The sequence below is a fragment of the Lissotriton helveticus genome, chromosome 4_1 (genome assembly GCF_964261635.1).
Source record: "Lissotriton helveticus chromosome 4_1, aLisHel1.1, whole genome shotgun sequence".
Lineage (NCBI taxonomy): Eukaryota > Metazoa > Chordata > Amphibia > Caudata > Salamandridae > Lissotriton > Lissotriton helveticus.
In genome coordinates, this window is record NC_136063.1 from 1,903,651,286 (window position 1) to 1,903,673,292 (window position 22,007).

General features: G+C 44.3%; 1 protein-coding gene across 1 annotated transcript in view; it reads right to left on the bottom strand.

Moving 5' to 3' along the window:
- FRMD7 (FERM domain containing 7) overlaps positions 1-21,099 on the bottom strand; it is a 361,948-nt gene extending 340,849 nt beyond the window's left edge. The window contains exons 1-2 of the mRNA XM_078686317.1: positions 21,093-21,099; positions 20,162-20,304 (exon numbers count right to left, since the gene is read on the bottom strand). Coding sequence (XP_078542443.1) covers positions 20,162-20,304; positions 21,093-21,099 — 150 coding nt within the window. The remainder of the gene's footprint in view (positions 1-20,161; positions 20,305-21,092) is intronic.
- Between the last annotated feature and the right edge of the window lie 908 nt (positions 21,100-22,007).

Genomic DNA, 22,007 nt, shown 5'->3' on the forward strand with positions numbered 1-22,007 from the left:
GCGCTGGGCGCGGTCCAGGCGCAGACGGGCGCAGACGGGCTTGCCTTTGGTGCACCCGCTGCGCGCACGCGCGGACTCTGCCATAAATGGAGAGTGGGGGGGCGGAGCGAGGGAGGAGCAGCTGGGAGGCAGAAGCGGGGTGGCGAGTGGGGAGGGGAACGGTGATATTGGAGGGAACGGGGGTGGGGCCGCGGGGGAGCAGCGGCAGGGAGCGGGGTGGGTTCAGCATCAGAAACGGCGGTGGGGTCGCAGAACGAACAGGGGCACGGCGAAGGGAACGATAACAGAGCACAGGGGCACAGGGGTACACAGTTCACGATGGAGAAGAGAAGACGATTACAGGCACAATGCAGGGGGCAGAAACAAACTTGAGCAGGGGTACAAAAGAAGACGATTACAGGCACAATGCAGGGGGCAAAGCAAACTTGAGCAGGGGTACAACAGTTAATGGACTAAAATACAATAACAGGCACAATTCAGGGGGCAGGATACCAACTTGGCAGCGGCAGCGGTGGCGGCAGGCGGAAACCGGGCACACTCGGGGTGGGCCACGCGGCGGGAGGAGCGACCGGCTCTGACCAGGTCAGGTCGGGTCACAGCTCCCCGCCTCGCGGGCCTTACCTTTTGTGTTCAGTGGGAGGGAGGAGCAGCTGGGAGGCGGGAGCGGGGTGGCGAGTGGGGAGGGGAACGGTGATGCTGGAGGGAACGGGGGTGGGGCCGCGGGGAGTAGCGGCAGGGAGCGGGGTGGGTTCAGCAGCAGAAACGGCGGTGGGGTCGCAGAACGAACAGGGGCACGACAAAGGGAACGATAACAGAGCATAGGGGCACAGGGGTACACGATGGAGAAGAGAAGACGATTACAGGCACAATGCAGGGGGCAGAAACAAACTTGAGCAGGGGTACAAAAGAAGACGATTAAAGGCACAATGCAGGGGGCAAAGCAAACTTGAGCAGGGGTACAACAGTTAACGGACTAAAATACAATAACAGGCACAATTCAGGGGGCAGGATACCAACTTAGCAGCGGCAGCGGTGGCGGCAGGCGGAAATCGGGCACACTCGGGGTGGGCCACGCGGCGGGAGGAGCGACCGGCTCTGACCAGGCCATTGAGATCTCACCAGCGATTCCAGCTACTGGTGAGGTACATGGAACAACAGGCACACAGGTACCATCTACATCGAACATTGCTAATGCGAAAAGACGCTGACGGCGATGCTTCACATCTATGCACATTTGATCTACTTGAAGTAGTTCCACTTTCACCAACTGTGGTAGACGGTCTCTTTGCCAGCTTAGATGATTTGATGTTTTCTCCCGACACCGAGAATAACTTTTGAAAGTGCACACAGCGTTCCATGAACTCTGAAATTCGGCCTTCGGTTTTTCGAAACAAACCCTCTAACTCGGGAACTCTATGTTTCTACAATCTACATTTGAAAAAAAAAATTCTCTCCATCCCAGAATAGAACTTTTTTCACTTGGCACAAAGTAATTTGCTTAAACAACTATTAGAACTATTCTTAGAGAACAAGAAATTCATTTGACACTTCCTATAGACAAAATTTGGCATTATCTCATGAAAATGTTAACAGTTTATATATTACTAGCAGCCCGTCCTGACGTTGTCCGGGTACAAAAAAGAATGTCTCAAATGGTTAGAATAGACAAGGCAAGTTTTTTAAAAAGTTCATGGCATAGTACATTTATTGTTTCATGCGACTTGCCTCTGCGGCTGCTCAGAACCCCTCTTTTTGTTGCGCGAACGGTTTGTTGTCCTTTCCGCAGAATGCGAACGTGTGTGTCCGCTCCTGCCGACGCCCCTGATCAGTCCTCGCATGCACACTGAGAGCGTGTGCCTTAGTATGTTCTCGCACTCCCCAAAGACTTGCTTGGTGCACTTAGACGCCCCACATAGCGTCACTGCCAAACACCACAACTCCAAGGACGCTATTCCCCCTCTCCGCAATGCTTCCGGCGTCTCTGAAGACACACGCCCACAACAATGCTAAACGACACGCCCACTTCAAGACGTGTCAGACGCTATTCTCACACAGAACGCTTTTCGCAAGCATTGCTTTACAGCAGAACGCCCACTCCCACAACGGACTACTTTGTCCCAAAACGGTCTTTTTCACTTGTAATGTATATATTGGGCTGGTGTATAGCCTATGTCCATCTGCTTATACTCACCTTTCCAATGCTGTATTGGGTGTTCTGATTGGCGCTGTATTTCCGGAGCTTACCCGCCTCAAAGGTTTGGGCTCTCTCTTTATTATATTAGTATAGATATAGATGCTATGGGACTCGACTTTTTTTTCAGTAAATTTAGAGCCATTTCTTGATTGTCATTTCATGTTTCATTTAGATAAACATTTTCAGTGAAAGCTATTGCTTATAAAATGTTTGCGAGACAAATACTCATGTATGTGTATGTACCATATTTGATGCATTTCATGTATTTTGGGTGGGATTATAAACACATGCTTTAGTTATGTTTTTATGCTGATAGATTTAGTAATATTAGACATAATACGTGGAGTCGGTGTTGTATAGCGTTTTAGGACCCTAGTGTAATTTTCCCGATTCATGCCCTTATATAGGTATAAAATATCATATCCTTATATAGGCATAGAAATCATAACCATATTAGGACATAGCTCAAGTATTCCTAATACGGCTTGGCTACTTCCACAAGTTCCGAAAATCTACAACGATTTCTTGGAAAAACCCGCCTTCAGCAGTCAGGAACTTCCCCCTGCATGAATATTAATTTATCCAAGAACTCATGGAGTGTTCAGAGAATTAAGTCTCTAATGACGTTATTATGCCAATCTTACGTCAAACTCGGCACCTTCAAGGTATAAATATGCCCACACTTGTCCAAACGAACACACAGTGGTTTGGAGCAGTTCGACTATCTACTTGCCAGACGCTCCCTGCTGCAGCAAGTGCCGAAGGAAGCCGACCCTCCTGCTGACGCACTGAGAGACGCTGTACTTTCTGCAGCCGAGAAATCCAGCTCCGGTGTTTCCAGGCTACCCTTGCGGGCTGCTGGGAAATCGAGTCCTGAGAGATAGATACAAGACCTCCTTCATTCTAAACCAAGGTACGGAGCCGATTAGATCCTAAGAGAATTCTTGGATTAGATTCTTGGCAAAGAATACTAAAACTAGGCTACACCTCACTTACTTCTTCCCTTGTACTAGACCTAGGTTAGGTACAGGGATAGGCGTATTTTAGAAGCACCAGTTGAGTACCTTTAGTCATTATTGATCACTGTATGTATTTTATGAATTTTAGGTATCTTATGGCTTTGAAACCACATCATGCTTTTACAATATTATTTTATAATACTCTTCGTACTGTACGCTTTGTACTTTACCGGAAGTATTACGATTACAGCAGTTAATTTCTTATGATTGAGAAAGAAGACTGTTCAATAAATATATTTTATTGAAAACGCCCGTCTCTCTATTTCTCTGCACTTCTGGTGAAACGAAGCATGCACGATTGACTGAGTAAAATAACTATCTATTGCTTCCGCGACTCTAGAGGTATATTTCTTATTCTTGAGAAACAAAGTTGTCATGTTTTAAGCGGTTGTCAGAAACTAATCCCTTCTTGTTCATTCGAGAAAGTTTCTAGTGACCTCTGATCTAACTGGCACACACACAATTAAGTCTAGTATATTCAGTAGAGACCTAGTCGACTTCAGGATACACTATTCCAATGCACAGAGCCTATTGGGAATGTAGGAACTACACTACACTATAAAGGCAGAATATAAAGCCATACATATTTTACCCACAGGATACTTTTCAGACAGAGTTTGGAGGGCTTTGGCGTTATCTAGGGTACCATAGTGCTTACAAAAACCAACCTGCTCCACAGGAACGAGGTTATTACCAAATGCCCATTCCTGAAGGTGAAGAAGAATAATCTTGGAGAACAATTTCCCAATTGCATCCAATAATGAAATATGCCTGAAGCTGGCAGGAGAGGATTTAGAACCCTTTTACGTTGAGCCTAGACAGCGCTTGCGCTGTCTGCAAGACCTATTGTATTGTATTCTATGTGTATTGAAAAATGAACTGCTTTCTATTGGCTGTTGGCTGTGCCATTAAAAAATGTAGCCTTTGTATTGGTGTTGGGTTGTAAAAGTCCCTCCCTTCTCTCCTTCTGGCAATTTCACTTAGTGAGTATTTAGTTTGGCCATCACACTGTGTAGCGTGTGATGGCCCCTGTTTACAGAGACGTGCATCTGTTAGCAATTATCCTTATCTTAACTGCAGTCTGACTTCCATTCTGACCTAAAGAAGCTCTGTGGCTTTGCTTCTGTTTCAGCATGCATCTGTTAGCAATTATCCTTATCTTAACTGCAGTTTCACTTCAATTCCAACCTACAAAAGCCCTGTGCCTTTGTTTATATTTTAAAGTGCATCTGTTATGAGTTATCCTGATGGTAACTGCAGTATGACTATTATTCCAACAGTCAAACTTCAAAATGCTAATAAAAAACCACAGAGCATTTTATTTTACTAACATTAAACATTGAGTGTTATTAAGTAAATAATACGATAGAGCGTTTTAGCTTCCTTTTCTGTTGAAGTTGTTGGGGTTTGTTTTCTGTTTTGTCAGAGGACATGGACAGAGATGCTGGAGTCATGTAAGATGTAGCTGGTAGCAAATCGCAGTGCATATGCATTTCTTTCGGCACCAGCTTTTTAGAGCTAACGATGGTGAGCACTGGCAGGACCTGGGCCAATTAAAGCTGGTGTTATTAAAAAATATGTTAGAGTATTTTTAGTTTCTTTTTCTGTAGACGTTGTCGGGGTTTGTTTTCTGATTTGCCAGCGGACATGGGCAGAGGTGCTGGAGTTATGTAAGGAGTGGCTGGAAGTAAATCACAGTGTGTATGCACTTGTTTCTGCACCAGCTTTTTAGAGTTAACGATGGTGAGCACCGGCAGGACCCGGGCCAATTAAAGCTAGTTTTATTAAAAATACTTTAGAGCATTTTTAGTTTCTTTTTCTGTTGGCGTTGTCGCGGTTTGTTTTCTGTTTTGCCAGCGGACATGGTCAGAGATGCTGGGGTCATGGAAGGTGTGGCTGGAAGTAAATCACAGTGCATATGCACTTTTTAGAGCTAACAGTGGTGAGCATCTGCAGGACCTGAGCTAGTTAAATCTGGTGTTATTAAAAAATACATTAAAGTATTTTTAGTTTCCTTTTCTGTTGACGTTGTCGGGTTTGTTTTCCGTTTTGCCAGCGGACATGGGCAGAGATGCTGGAGTCATACAAGGCGTGGCTGGGAGTAAATCACAGTGTATATGCACTTGTTTCGGCACCAGCTTTTTAGAGCTAACGATGGTGAGCACTAGAAAGACCCGGGCCAATTAAAGCCGCTGTTATTAAAAAATAAGTTAGAACATTTGTAGTTTTGTTTTCTGTTGACGTTGTCGGGGTTTGTTTTCTGTTTTGCCAGCGGACATGGGCAGAGATGCTGGACTCATGTACGGTGTGGCTGGAAGTAAATCGCAGTGCATATGCACTTTTTAGAGCTAGCGATGTTGAGCACTGGCAGAACCCTGGCCAATTAAAGCTGGTGTTATTAAAAAATACGGTAGGGCATTTTTAGTTTCCTTTTCTGTTGACGTTGTCAGGGTTTGTTTTCCCTTTTGCCAGCGGACATGGGCAGAGATGCTGGAGTCATGTACGGTGTGGCTGGATGTAAATTGCAGTGCATATGCACTTTTTAGATCATTGGTCAGCAGTGAGAAAGTGCCTAGAGTCCTAACACCAGCAAAAACGAAGTGCAGTACACAGTTAAAACTAGGATGTCAGAGGCAAAAAGACAGGGAAAACCTTGCTAAAAGCTGCCAGATATAACAAAATTTCCATTGGGTCATCTGATGTCTTCCTGTGAGGGGTCAGACCCTTTCAAGTAAATTCAGTTCTAGGGAACTGCCCAAATAGTCCTCCTGTCAGGAGAACAGAAATTCCCTCCCCACACCCAGGTCTTTGTCTCTGCTCACACCTCATCCAGTGCTTGAGTGCTCAGAGGGCTGCAGCTGGAGGCTAATGCAATTAGCCTTCAGAGACTTTAGGCAGAGAAAAAGTTAGCTTTCAAAAAGTACCATTTCCTTAATATTTATTTAAAATTGGACTTCACTAGTGAATGGGACTTTTAATCAATATTGCAAAGAGTCCAATAAATACATTTCTAGGTGTTTTCCAGCCAGAGATGGCATTATTGAATGTAATAGTGCTTCCCAGTGTTTCTCAATGAACAGTCAGACTTGCTATAGTATTCTAGTTACTTTAGAGACAGGTTCAACATTCACTCTCTGCATGTTCTACTTTAAATAACATGAACTCTGCCTAATGTCTATAATGCCTACTTAGATGTGAGTTTTAATATTTAAAAGGAGTGTTTAGACCTGTCAGAAGGGTATATTTTCGCAAGTAAAATTACACTTTTCAAACTGCTACAGCCAGGCTATGATTGTGGGCCTGAGGCCATGTTTGCACTGCCATTGTAGTGGATGGCCCTGTATGTGCTAAAGTCCACCAGTGAGATTTACCTTACAGTCCCTGGGCACACCGTGTATATGTAATAGGGAATTACAGGTACGTTATATATGTCAATTGAGATTATTGCAATTTAACCATGTTAGAAGTGGGAGCACAGGCACTTTACTACTGGATAACATGAGTAAAGTGCTCAGAGTTCTACAGTAAGCAAAGAAAGTGCACAAATCTTCTGCAGTAGAAACATGCATGATAAAGGACGTTCCACTTATAGTGGAGTTCAATAAAGGTCTCAATTTCTAAAACAGTGGTAAGGAGATGAAATGCCATTGTGGAAATTATATGTTTTTTCTGTTTTAAAGGAATTTAGCTCTGGTGAGTGATGTGACATCCAGTGGGGAAGTGAGATTTCATTTAAGCATGAAAAATATGTGAAAGGGGGGAACAGAGAAATAAAAAATAAATGTTTGTGTCACAGGTTTATAGGCAGATAAATGACAAATAATTATTTCACCCATGGGCCCTTAATATCACACTACAGTAACAATAAGAACAAGTAAAGTAAATTAGCATGAAAATTCGGTTTTGGTTTTAAAATGTAAATTGTGCAACTCAAGAGCAGGTGAACTGCCACATCAACAATTTAACAGTGTTTGCTCTGAACTACTTGACAGTAACTAATGAAATGAAAGAATTTAACTAATTGACAGTAACAAATGAAATCAGTGGATTAAAAAAAAGTGTACAGTCATAATGGCCAAAACAAATTTCTGGCACCCACTTGAGTAATAACAGGCTGCAGCCACCTCTTTTTGTAATAGTTGTAACTCGAACAAAATAGAAAGAAATTAACCTTAGGCTCACTTTTTCTTACATAAGACATCCAACAGTTAGGACTCACATAACAGTTAATCCAGTTAGATTTAGGGGCTGATTACGATTTCGGGTTGTCTGACAGCCACTTGCTATTGGGGCAGTCAGGAGACTCCCTGACAAGCAGGTGGCAGTCAGACCGCTGCATTGCATTGTGGCCGCCGAGCTGGCGGTCACAAAGTTGTCCTTTTCATGGCTGCTGGTACTGCGGCCCAGGAAAAGGGCCTCAACACAAGCTGCTGTGAAAAGGAGCACTTCTTGCACATCCATGGACTGTGTGCCATGCACCATATGGCGCATTGCACACGGTGCATGGAAGTCAGTGGGTGCACTACATGTGCCCCTAGGGCCACTTTGCAGTGGCCCACGAGAGTTGAGGGACCTGTTTAGGGTCCCCAATATCCCTTTCCAACAGCCTGTACATGGCGGTGTTCCCGCCATGAACAGGCTGTCGGAAATGGATATCCAAATCCCGACGATGGTGCTTGACTTGGCAGTGACTCTGATTGCCACCTCCTTGGAATCTGAGATCCTGGCGAAGGCAGTGGTGTGGGCTCTGACCAAATAGGGTCCTATCGATGGCAGTCTGACCGCCATCCTAATGAGCCCCTTCGTGTGTCAAAGCAATCCTTTGGCCAGATGTGGTTCAGGTTGATCTAAATGTAATTATATTTGTCAATTCTGTTTTATCTACAGATATTTCTGAGTTAGGTTACAAATATTTGTCCAAATGTCAATGACTGGTTGCTGGTAAAGCAATCACCTGAGAAAAAAGATTTTTAGTATGTAGTTTGTGATTTAGCCATGTGTTTTCCAGACCAATTAATATCACTATTTTGTAGACACACAAGGTAGTGTTTTATCACGTGTTTCCTAAAGCACATTGCTAATGGTATGTCTATATGGCTTTAAGTTATCTAAAGCACATGTCTGACACCAAAGACTAACTGGGTATGTAAACAGAATCAGAAACCAAGAGAGGGGATGCTATCAACAAGGAGGGTTAGGTAAAGAGATAAAGTGGACATAGACAGAGACAGGGGTCAGTGATGATGTTGAAAGAACCAGTACACAGAAAGAACAATTATTCAGATAGCAAGAAAACAATACAATTGTTTGCCTGTAGTTCCACAAGAAGTGAAAGTAGTTACCCGAGTTGGGTGATTGACCATGTTAAACATTGCAGAGAGATTGACTAGCGTGAGTGCTGGACTTGGCCCTTTCTGCAGGGTCATCCCAAACATTTTGCCTTCACCGTGCTGTTTTCTAAACCCATTTGTTTTGGCTTGTAAGTCTCTGCACACTTTAACACTGCTAACCAGTGATAAAGTGCTTGTCCTCACTCCTTAACACATTGTTGAATTTGCTTACATCTAATCGACCTATTTAATTTACGTGTAAGTCTCCAGTAAAGTAGTACTACATGTAACCAGAGCCTGTAAATGAAATGCTACTAGTGGGTTTGCAAAGCAATAAAAAGTGCCTGAGTCTCTATTTTTTACAAGCTTTTCTTGATTTTTAGCTTATAAGCCAAACACATTCCTTTATGTTTGTACTTGTATTTTATTTATACTTATTTTCTGGTAAATAACTATTTTCTACTTTGTCATACAAATTTTTGTGAAAAGGAAAAAATAGTGCATATTTTACAAACATTCAAAAAATTATTTCAAAATCAATCGACAAACAATTACATTACACATAATGTGCTATACATTTACATTACAATACAAATATCTATACACAAATACCACATTATACCAATTCTAACCCTAGTTGAAGGTTATACAGTAAATCAACTAATCTCATGAATTTTCAAAATCTATAAGAGCACAGAACCATGGAACATTCAATTATTCAAAATCCGCCAAAATCTCTTTACATTTTTTTTACTGTGCTCTTTTTTCGATGTGCCGACGCGTTTCGAGTCATAGATACACAATTTCTAGACTCTCATCAGGGCTCTCTGATTGTCTGTATAAAATGTATAAAGAATAAATAAAAAAAAATGTAAGTGAAAATGTTTTTAAAATAATGAAAATTAGAGCTTCGCTCTCTGCTTGTTTAAACTAACCCCTTGCTTTACTAGCTTTGTACTTTAGGATGATGTAGCTATTCCTTATATGATATTCCGCCAATAGCTTTCTGTTTATTTCATTGAGCTGAATGTTTTTCTTTTCTTTGGAAAGATGCTTCCTGTTGGAAACACAGTGAATCAATACCAGGGATATTCACATTTCACGCTTTTATTTAAAGAAGTCTGTTTAGCCTATAACATACCTATTTTGTTTCCGTCCTCGGCTTTAATGTTGCCGCATGGCCGCAGAGACCTTCTTTTTTTTTTTTTCTTTTTTAAAAAGGAGATTCTCGTTCTTCAGTTATATTTGGGCGCACTCTCTCTCTATCTGTTAGGGAGAAAACTTTATTTACAACCTGATACGGGGACACACTGCCCGTCCTTCTAAATATATTGGAACAGTTAGGAAGCCATTCATACCTGATTTTCAGTTTGACTTCAAACCACGTGCGCTCCGCTCGTAGCCGGCGTTCGTTCTGCCTCTAACTGATGTAGCATTTAGGAATTAGTTAAGGGTACCTTGAAAACGTTGTTGCTGGCGGTTGGCTCGCGCTTTTATGCCAAACGCCTACCTTAATCTTTGATCTTTAAGTCCCGGGTCGCAGTGTTCTAACCGGCTATTCTTTGAGTAATTCGTAGTGCCTGTGTTAGAAACCAACTGTTACTATTATTGCCCAGATTCACCACATTTTGCTTTAAAAACACGAGGACCAACACAATTCTCATCCTTACTTCTCAATCGCATTTGTAGGCCATATCTCCTCTCTCCGTGTGGCAAGTCTTCTCACAGGAAGGAGGGCCGTCCTTTCCTTTAAAACACTAGATTTTTTTCTCTTTCGTGTGGCTTGATCTCATTGGAGGACACACCGCACTGCATTATGGGACATGTAGTGAATCCCAATTATTCTGTAATTACCTAAAGGCCGCATATATTATATATATATATATCCCCGTGTGCCCAGATGCATTTTGGTACTGCATTCTGGGCCTGGCAAATATCATCCGACTATTTATTTTCGTTGGGGGATGTTTCTATATTCTAGTCATTTCAGACATATTATTTAGTCCAGTTAGAGCACTGTTGAATTTCAAGATTAAAGAGTCCTCTTTCTGGAGAAGTGCTTTATCGACATCCAATGGGTGTTTCATTGCATTTATGTTTACTAAAACTGTCCATTGGAAGTCAGTCTCTACATGTTTTTTCTCAACGAAGTGTTCCACCATAGGGGCAGTGAGCACTTTCTTTTTGAGTCTGGATCTGTGCTGTGTGATTCTTGTGTTAATCTGTTGGTTAAATGGTAAAATTGGATTTTTAATCACAGTTCCTAAAACTACTTTTAGAAAGTTGGCATTTTCTTGTCCAAACCATTTGATGCCTGCAGCCCGATCCTGAGTCACATCACTAGGTGCAGCTGGTATTTGGTCTTTGTGTATTACTCCCAAACAGTGAGACAAAGGGAAGGTAGGTGTTGGCAGGATGGGCCACTCTAAGTTAACAAAGGGGAGGAGCTGTCACCTACCACACTTGCATATCACAAAGGCTGTGCCTGAGCACTCTCACAAAGGGATTGTCACTAGTCTTTTGTGACCCAAGACAAACTGGTGCCAAGACAGGAAGGAAGGGGACGCCTGACCCCTCAGTAGGGTGGAAACCTCTAGAAGCATCCTCCTCTTCAAAGTGAGCACAAGGTATAAATATTGTACACTTGATCCAAATCTTCAGTACACTTTTGGACCTGTGGACTCTGCCAATAAGAAGCACTGCTGTGCTGCTGAAAGGACTGCCTCTCTGCTGGATTGCTTCTCTGGAGGACTGCTGCCCTGCTGTGCTGACCTGCTTTCCTCCTGCTTTCTTGCCTGGGTGAGAAGGACTGGACCTGAATCTGTTGAACCCCAGGACCCCAGAGTGACTCCGAGGGCTAGTTGGTTGGCCTTATGACTACAGCCTCAGAGGGAAAAGACTCCAACAACCTTGAACCAAGCACCTGGACTCTGCTATCTGTGAGTCCTACCCTGCCAAGTGCTGCCACCCCTGTCCTGGCCCTTGAAAGTGGGCCTGAAAGTGCTCTGCCAGTCCATCTATGGATCCAGCAAAGCCGACGCCTCTCCTCTGCTGTGTGATGCAACCTTGAACAGAACCGATGGATTGCCACCGCTGCATGGACTTTCCTGATGCAAGGACTTACTTTGCATCGCAGCCCAGAGCCCCATGGGAACTGTCGCTGCACGATGCATCTCCAATGTAGGCCCTTACTCTGCAAGCCTCTCATCGATGTAGCCTCGATGATGATGCTAAGCTTCGTATTGAAAGCCCCACAGCTTCATCTGAACCAACCGGTGTGCAACACATCCTTCACGCAGGACTTCACATTGCAAGTCCCCCCATCAACTGCCTCCTCAATGACAATGCAGGACCTCGCAATCTCGGATCTCCTCTGAACCAATACTGTGGGACGCATCTCTGACCAGGAGCTCACTTCACCTCGGCTGCACAACGCATCCTCGACATGGGACCTTGCATCTCTTCACAACCAGGACTTAAGGTACTCTTGATCAGGGGCCTAGCAGGGTTCCTGTTGCCAGGCCATGCTCCATTGTGGTGGTCCTGAACTTGTGACTTTGTCCTGGTCTAGAGGGACCAGATATCCACAGTTGGAGCTTTGTGGTTTTTGGTGCTATATTGACTGAAATCTTTAAAATTGCATATCTCCGGTTCTACTTGTTGGATTTTTGTTGTCTTGGTATTGATTTATTAATTAAAATGTGCTCTAGTTTTCTAAATTAGTGTGGATCATCCTCGTCTTGTGTTTTCACAAAGTAAAGTACTGTTTGCAGTGCTGTTTAAATACATTACACATTGCCTCTAAGTTAAGCCTTCAAAAAGTGTTGAATGAAATGCTTGAATTAATCTAAGCCATTGGTAATTACTCAGGTCGCATCCTAATCTATTGGTATTTTGCACACCATGTCACCTTGGTTTGGACTCAGCTATATGCAAATCAGTCTTGATCCTGTTCCAGTCAGGACAGTCCAGCCCGAACTGCCAACCCAGATCCTCCCTGAACTGGAACACAAGCAATCCAGGACCGGCTTTGTCCTAGTTATGGCCTCATCAGCTGTGTACCGCTTGGTTTCAGTGACCCAGTATGTACAGGCCCCATGTTTGGGCATACCTGTCCCACTTAGGGTGACATATTAAAATATACAGAAAAGTGATGAATGGAATGCTTAATTAATCTCAGCCACATGTAATTACTTTGGTCGCGTCCCAATCCATCATTATTTGACACCCAATGTCACCTCAGTTTGGCCTGAACTATATACAAATCAGTCTTGATCCTGCTCCAGTCGGAACAGTCCAGCCAGTACTGCCAAACCAGGTCCTCCCTGAACAGAAGACAAGCAACCCAACACTGTTTTTGACATAGTTATGGGCTCATCAGCTAGGTACAGCTTGGTTCCATGGACACAGTGTGCACGGGACCCATGTCTGGGTGTACGCGACCCACTTAGGGCGACACGCTTAAGTATACAAAAAAGTGATGAAGGGAATGCTTGAATTAATCTCAGCCACTGGTAATTATGTGGGCCAAATCCCAACAGATTGTTATTTTGCACACCATGTCTCTTGAGTTAAGCCTGACTGCTCTGTGCCAAGCTGTTTGCTTGTGCCACACCCTGACAAGGATTGAGGTTCCTTCTTGAATAGGCTTTCTTCCCACCCCAACCAGTAACCCAATTTCTTTCAATGAGGATGAAACATTGCATGATGTGCTGAAGTGAGAAAATTGGAAGCATGGATAAGGTGTGATTCTGAGGTGTGTAGCTCACAAAAGCCAAATTGCAGCTAGCATGAGAATAGTTATCTGTTGGGATATTTGAACACCAAATATGCTTACATTTTGGATAAGTAATGTGTGAATGTGGCCGTCAGTTGTACAAAAAAAAGGAAATATCTGCAGATTGTCTTTGTAGCAATGTAATGATGACCACATCTTTGAAACTATTGAAGTCCGAAGATGTGGAGCAAGGATTCCTAAAAAGGGAGGAGCAGCAAGGTAGAAAACCAAATAAAACTCTCAAATGGTTTAACTAGTTTAGGCTAAATGGATTGGATGGTGCACAGGGCACATTGGTGCATTTTGTTCTAGGTATTAGTTGAGTTGTTATTGGAAGACTTAAAAAACAAGTTGAGGGGTGGCAATAATAGAGTGGTTGATGCAAGAAGATGGAGGATGTACTGCAAGTTGAAAGTTGGGTAGTTTCTTACAATAGAGATTTTGAAGAAAAATAGAAGGGTAAGTCCATATCCTGAAAGTTGCATGGGGTTGGGTAGTGAATGGAGAAGTATGGAGAGATTGTGTGAGTGTGTGAGATAATGTAAGGAGGTAAGATGCATTAAAGGGTTGTTGTGGTGTTCTGATTTAGCGTAATCAAGAGCATTTGGGAGGTTAAAAAGGGCTCTATTATATGTTTTGAGGTCGACCTTGAAAGGGGCTTCAGCTTTTGACATAGATGAACACATTTGATTCTTTAATCATGCAGATGAATAAAAACTTTTAGGTTGTGGAAAGGCAATGATCCAAAGAGGAAAGTGTGATTTAAGGGATGATGTGAACTTGGTGTTGTAATGGACGAAAGACATGTCAAGCAAAGGTGGAGTCAAGTTTATGGATCTTGTTCTGGTTGAGGTAGCTATTGATGGAAATAAAAGTTTTAGATATGGAAATAAGAGTAATGGATGTTGATTTACATGTGTGTCAAAAGTCCAGAGGAGACGACTCCTTTAATGGATAGGTGTGAGTAAATAAATCAGAGACTAGAATGATGTTGAGAGACTAAAAGAGAGAGTGAATGAAAAGCTTGTTGGTATTAGGGCAAAATGAATCAATAAATCAATCAATCAATCGGGAATTATAAGTGCACTACTCACCCGTGAGGGTCTCAAGGCGATGGGGGTGGGGGGTATCAGCAGATCCAAATCAATCAAAGAACCAGGTCTTCAGAGCCTTCTTGAAGGTGTTCAGGAAGTGGGCATTTCTGATGTCGGTGGGGAGCTTGTTCCAGGTCTTGGCCGCAATGTAAGAGAAGGATCTTCCCCCTGCTCTGGGTCTGTGGATGCGTGGGGTTTCAGCGAGGAAGAGGTTGGTGGACCGTAGGTTACGTTTGGGTACATGGAGGGTGATTCTGTTGTTGAGGGATTGGGGTCCAGTGTTGTGTAGGCATAGGTGAGTATCTTGAAGGTGATTCTTTTCTCGACAGGGGAGCCAGTGGAGCTTGCGTAGGTGTTGGCTGATGTGTTTGTGTCGGGTTACCCCCAGGACGAGTCTGGCAGCAGTGTTCTGTATTGTATGGAGTTTGCGGAGTAGAGACTTGTTGATACCGATGTAGAGGGCATTTCCGTACTCCAGTCTACTGGTAATGAGTGCATGGGTGACTGTTTTCCTTGCCTTGGGGGATCCATTTGAAGGTATTACAGAGGATGCGGAGAGTGTTATAGCGGCTGGAGGTGATGGCGTTGACCTGTCGATTCATGGAGAGGAAGGAGTCGAGTACGATGCTGAGGTTCATTGCATGGTCCCTGGGGGTAGGGGGGCTGCCGAGGGCGGTGGGCCACCAAGAGTTGTTCCATGCCGCAGGGATGGTTCTGAGGATCAGGACTTCCGTCTTCTCAGAGTTGAGTTTTAGGCAGCTATTGCTCATCCAGGCAGCGACATCCTGCATTCCTTCCTGGAAGTTGAGTCTGATGGTGGTGGGTTCCTTGGTGAGCGAGAGGATGAGCTGGGTGTCGTCGGCATAGGAGACTATGCTGAGGCCGTGCTGTCGGACGATGGCGGCGAGGGGAGTCGCCGATGTTGAAAAGAGTTGGGCTGAGTGATGATCCGTGTGGGACTCCGCAGTTGATTTCCGTGGGTTCCGTGGGTTCAGAGAGGAAGGGTGGCAGTCTGATCCAGTCGAGGAATGATCTAATCCAGTCGATAGTGGTGCCTTGTATGCCGGCGTTGTGCAGTCTGGTTATGAGTGTGCGGTGGGAGACGGTGTTGAATGCTGCTGATAAGTTGAGTAACATCATGGTTGCGGTGTGGCCTTGGTCGAGGCGGGAGCGGATGTCGTCGGTGGCGGCGAGTAGGGCTGTCTCAGTGCTGTGGTTGCTTCAGAATCCGGTTTGGGAAGGGTCGAGGATGGCATTGTCTCCGATAAACCTTGTCAGTTCTGTGTTGACTGTTGTCTTGGTGACTTTAGCTGCAAAAGTGAGGAGCGAGATGGGCTGGTAGTTCTTGAGGTCAGTCAGGTCCGTGGAGGGCTTCTTGAGCAAGGGCCTGACCTCTGCGCGTTTCCAGTCATCAGGGAAGTAGCCGGTATCAAACCTGGTGTTGATGGTGTATTGCAACACGGGTGCGATAGTGGTGGTGGTACTGTGGTATATGTGGGGTGGGCAGGGGCCTGTAGGGGCCCCGGAGTGGATGCTTTTCATGGTCGCAGTGGTCTCCTCTGTTGTGATCAGTGTCCAGGCAGAGATGGTGGTATGGCTGGCATTGCCGCCGGGCAGGCTGACTGCGGGGTTGGGAGTGTAGTAGTTGAAGTTGTCATAGAGGTTCTTTATCTTTAGGTGGAAGTAGGACCCGAGTTTGTCGCAGAGGTCCTGTGAGGGGGTGATGTCTGTGGCTTCACTGCGGGGTTTGGTGAATTCATGGATGACGCTGAAGAGTTCCTTTGAGTTGCTGGCGTTGGCGAGGATTCTGTTGTGGATGAAGGTCCTTTTGGTGGTTATGATGCATTGATAGTATTCCGTCATAGAGTCCTTGAAGGTGGTGTAGATATTGGGTGTCTTGCTGTTTCTCCAGGTCTTCTCCAGGCGTCTGCAGGTCCATCTGGTTTCTTGGAGATCGGTGGTGAACCAGGCGGTTTTCCTGGAGCTTTGCTTGTCGGGGTTGCCCAGCGGGGAGAGTTTGTCAATGTAGTTGGCCATCCAGGTGTGGAATTCTGTAGCAGCGAGGTTGGCATCGGTTGCAGCAGGGGGGTGGGGTGTTGCCGTTGAGGGTGGAGTTGAGTTGCTCCTCTGTGACTCTGCTCCAGTTCCTACGCGGGGATGCGGAGCAGGTTTGGGTGGCTTGGGTTTGTTGACGAGGAATTGTACGCAGGGGTGGTCAGTCCAGGGGGGCTGAGAGGTGTGGCTGAAGTGGACGCTGTTGCCGCCTGAGAAGATGGGGTCGAGAGTGTGTCCTGCCTTGTGGATCAGTGTGGTGACGAGTTGTTTCAGTCTGATGTTGGTGAGGATGTAGCGGAAGGTGGCGGTGTTGGGGTTGTTGAGGTTGACGAGGTGGAAGTTCAGGTCTCCGATGAGTATGTAGTCCGTGGTGGCGATGGCGTGGGATGCGATGAGGTGGGTGATGGTGTCGGTGAAGAGTGCTCGGGCTTGGGGGGTCTGTAGGTGAGGGTGCCACGGAGTGTGGAGTTAGGGCTGGTCTAAATCTGGAAGTGAAGGTGCTCGGCGGCGGGGACGTTTTTACTGGAGGTGGTGAGGCGGAGGGAGTTTTTGTGCACAATGGCGATGCGTCCTCCCGGGTGGTTGGGACGGTCCTTCCTCTGGATATTGTACCCATCTGGGATGGCGATGTCAGGGGCCGAGGAGGGGCTGGTCCAGGTCTCCATGAAGAAGGTGACGTCGGGAGAGAGTGAATCCAGAAGATTCCAGATTTCTACAGCGTGCTGGTGCAGGGAGCGCAAGATGAGGAGGATGCATCTTAGGGTGTCGGGGTGTTGGTGGCCAGAGCGATAGCGAAGGTCTGGCAGCAGTGGTGGCAGGAGAACTGGCCATGGGTATTGTTAGGCTTGGCTTTCTGGCAGTTGTTGTTTCATCCGGGATTGAGTGTGAGCAGGGCGGCTGTGTTGTAGCGGTGGATGGTCCAAGATCCAGGGTCCCTACTGCTGGTCGCGGTCAGGTCGCGGACATGCGCAGACAGGCTTGCCTTTGGCGCGACTTCAAGTGTGCCAGCGCGTGCCTCCTGCGCGCGTCTGCTGCACCGCCATTAAGTAGGGGAGGGACGAGCAGCTGGGAGGCGGGAACGGGTGTGGGTAGGGGAGGGGCCGCAGGGCCAACAGGAAGGGGAAACAGGGGAAAACAGAGCAGGCACAAGGGGCAGATGCAGGCACAAAACCAAAAACAAATTACAAACAATTACAAAGCACAGCTGACCCACCAGGGAAATGGGATCAGGCAGAGGCAGGAACGGGCATTCACGGAGGTGACCTGGCAGACAGCGGCCTCGAACACCTCCCGGGAGGAGGCTGATAGGTTCAGCAGAGGTGTAGGTGGAGAGGAGCTGCTGGGGAGAGAGAAGGCCTAAGACCGAGGGTCAGAGGTCTTACTCTGATAGTATCTGTTTGAGTTAAGTACTGAGTAAGGTGACTTTGGGTTATGATTAAGGTCTCCTCCTAAGACTGTTAATACGTGATATAACATGGGGTGGAGCCAAGAACTGAGGGAAGCTCTTCTATGAAGGTCTTATTAGAGAGAAATACAGTGTGATGATAAGAAGCCTTAAGGGGGCTGGTGAAGTTACCGTAACATTTGTAAATGAGAATAGGAATGGACCAGAAGTGAGATTTCACAAGTATTCTGAAGCCACCAGCTAAACGTGAGGTTCTGGGGAAAAAAATAATAAGGCTTGGGTAGTAAGAAAGGCTGCTGGTTGGCTGTGTCTTTCAGAAATCTGTGCTTAAGAAATTGCAATATATAGATGAGGATATGTGAGTAGCATTTAGTAATTTCAATATTTTGTAAATGGAACAGCTATTCCAAGAACAGCAAAATATAGACTCTGTTTCAGATTGGATCTTAAATATGTATTAATTATTAGGAAGATAAATTGGAATGTTTGTAGAGAATTATCTTGACTCATGCACGTAGTGATTTATGGGCAGGCATGTGGCTTAAGTCAAATATGAGCATGTTTAAGAATGGTGCAGAGCGCACTAATGGTGTATTGAGCTGGGTAGGCAGTGAGACTAGTAATAATAACAGTAATGTGGGGCAGAGTCATCAGGTATATCAGAAAACTCAGGCAGTTTGATTGCAATTCTAGGTAGGAAATCAGGTTATTGGTTTTAATGGTGCAAAAAACAGTACTAAAGGTTATATGTCAGAAGACGTGAATACCACAGTAAAGAGTAGAGTGCTAAACAGGCAAAGCAGTGACTGCTCTTATCATAAAGATAAAATAGACAAACCGGGGCCCAGGTAAGGAGTGAATATACAGTAGACTACCAATCATAATTGGGTCATTAACAGCATAGATAACGAAAACTATATTAATCAAATTGATATAAAGTTGAAATTGGGCACGAAATTAGCTGGCGGAGCTAATAAGGATTTTCAGGCCAAACGTTCACCATCGTGAGTGCAATTTTTATGTCTCACCAGAGTACCTCTATCCAATATGGTGGATTTGGAAAATCGAAAAAGTTCAAAGCTAAAGCCCTGGACCGGGGTGTGGTGGCAAATATATCCCAGTGGTAAAGCAACCGCAGTGAAGCTGAAATCTATCGGTGCCACACTCAGAGTTTATGGTGCCATAATCCATGGGTTCAGCGGGAGTGGACAACAATGTAGCCGAGTTTCAGGGACCCTCATTGGATCATCATTGGACCTTGACCCGCTGGAAGACTTTGAGCTCCCAGAGTAAAAACGTTGGTGTGACTCGGCTCTCTTGGTCAATCTGACCTCTATACCACCACAGTCGGCCTGAAATTCAAACGTTACTCTGGAAACGCACAGTCTTGCAGGGCTGTACTGGTAATGTCTAGGGTGGTAGACAAATGGTCAAAGTTACTTTAAAGCCTGAGCCAAGAGGTAACAGTGATGGGTAGTAAATATTATTAACTTGATACGAAGCTTTATAACTCACTTCTATCACTAAGGAGTGCAAATAGCGGTGTTATTATACAAAGCTTTAATCAGGGCTGCTATGCCTTCAGGCAGGACAGATGAAGCATTTCATAGCTGGGTTACAATGAGAAAATCGCCTCCTAGGCAGATTTAGAGGTCACATGCAGGATCAAGAGAGACTAAAGACAATTCGTATTTTTTCATGACAACAGCTGTGTGTACTTTTGTCAGCGTAGGCGCTGCAGTTGCTTCTGGGGGTGTGGCTGAGTGGCACAGCTGCATTCTGCTCCTCGTGGTGGGTCGCACTGATAATCCCAGGGCTCTAACTGCACCAAACTGGCCTCTAACGGGACAGCCCAGTTCCACCGAGAACGGGTCCAGAATGCTGATCCAGACATCACATTACTCCCAGAATGCTGTTCTCAGGGCCCAGCACTGCTGTGGTACACATTACCAAGACTTCAAACACTGCATGCAATCCGCGTATTAAGACATTTGACCACATAACTGCGTATTTGTGACTTTTTAGTCTTTTTATTTGTTGTCTCACAGAAATTTACATTTTGTTTTCTATACTTCAAACTCTGCTGTCAATATTTCCCACTTTCCTATGCATCTAGTAAATACATTCTAGGTTTGCGTTTCCTTAATTCTTTTGTCGGCACACTTGAATGTTTCCTATAACCACATCATTAGGATGTTAATTGTTGCGATGTCTTGGCTGGCCTTTTCCCCACTACAAAAATCTGACACAAACATTGTCATTATTGAGAAGAAGGAAACACGCTTACATTACGACCACAGTGGTTCCTGAATTCTAGTCCAAAATATTCCTTCTCTGAAAGGTTCAGTTGACTGCAGCTCATAGTAAACAGTTCATTTCCTCGAGCTTTTTGCTGAAATAAATTAGTAAAATAGACAATAAGAAACAATTCTCATTTTTAATAGAATTAACAAACAACGGTTTCTTTGAACTTCCCGATACAAAGACAGCCAAGTCACTTGTTCAAAAACTTATTTAAAAAAAGAGTTAACTGTACTTGCTAAACCACTGTAAAACTGCTGTTGTTTCAGAATGATTCATTTTAGAGCTGGAGACTTAGCAGTTGTGTTCTGTATGTTCAAGTGTGTTCTATTTTTATTTGTTACCACTATGCAACAACTATTGGTAGTAGAATTTAAGTATTTCATAATATTGATAATACAATACAACTCATGGCTTAAAACTGTCTATTCTAACCCACATCAGACAACTTGGATTTGAAAGTCTCATATTATGTTTGCATGAGTTATTTTTTATTGTTACAACATCAAAGATGTTGCCACTCCGGAACTCAATTAAATGGAGTAACGGGGGAATATTGTTATCACTTGAGGGGATAGGTAGCCATGTCCTAAAAGTAGATTGATTACTAATGAAAGACATATAAGCCTATTTTGAGGTATGTGAAAGTAATTATAATTCAAATCGTAAATGTGATTATAGTATTAATATTATGCGAAGGTGTTCTTGTAGGAAAACTGCACAATACTTTATATTTACTGTTATAAAACAAAGTTAAAGATTAGATATCTTTCAGTGAACACAAACCAAACAAGGACCTGAAATATTGCAAGCTATGGTAGGCAATGGGCAATGCACGCCTGAACTAGCTCCTCCTGCAACGTGTGCTCTGGGTAGACAGTTTTTTTCAATAATGTATCATTGGCCAAGTAGTGTACTGAGCATGGCATCTGGTGTGCACTATGATGTCTTTTGCGATTGCATGCCTAACTTGCAGAATTCACAGCTTTTTAGGTTTATATTCACTCAACCATAACTAACCTTTAACTGTGGTTTTGTCAATGTTTGTTTTTATGAATTACTGCATTCACTTGTTGTGTACCTGTTCAACACTGTGCCAAAGTCTGCAGCCACACACCCCACTAGGTCCTTCACCCAAAAATAGATTTTTACTTTTTTTACTGTAGCAAATGTGTCCCTTTTGCTCTATTTCTGTTCTACCACCATTTTCCACTCCTCTGAGGATCCCCTAGCTCTCCCCTGCACCTCAGATGCCTATCTTTCGTTGTGGACTTTTTTCCATGAAACTAAAATCACAATTTCGACCAAAACTGTGATTTTTAAGATGCAAAAACTTTTTGAATCCCTCCCTCAGCCAATCACACTCCTTCAGAAACTATGATTTTGGAAATCTTGATTTTAATTGGCAAAGTTATATAGAGCGTTCAGTCTATCAAGGCCATCCTGCACCTTTTTATGTCAGCGTTAGCCAAGTCCGTTAGGTTTTACTAAAATAATATGTACAATATACTTACTTAAAGTGGTTTACCGCCTTTTCTCTTCATCCTTTGGTCTGTTGAGTCATTCAACTGTTGTTTCTGCCCACTATAACAGACAGCATGGGCAGTGGGCCAGCCTACTTCAGCCACTGGCTAACTTCACTTTGAGCGACTGCATTTTGCTTTTTTTACAAGGTAGACATCTGCACATTAGTGGCAGTGTTTTTGTTTTTACTTTATCATTTCTTTAGTGTTGCCTGATGTGACGCCTTTGAAGTGAGCAAAGGGCACACTCCCGCTTTATCAGTTCCTGTTTCTTGCCAATGCTGTTGAAAATTCTTTTGCAGTTGACTT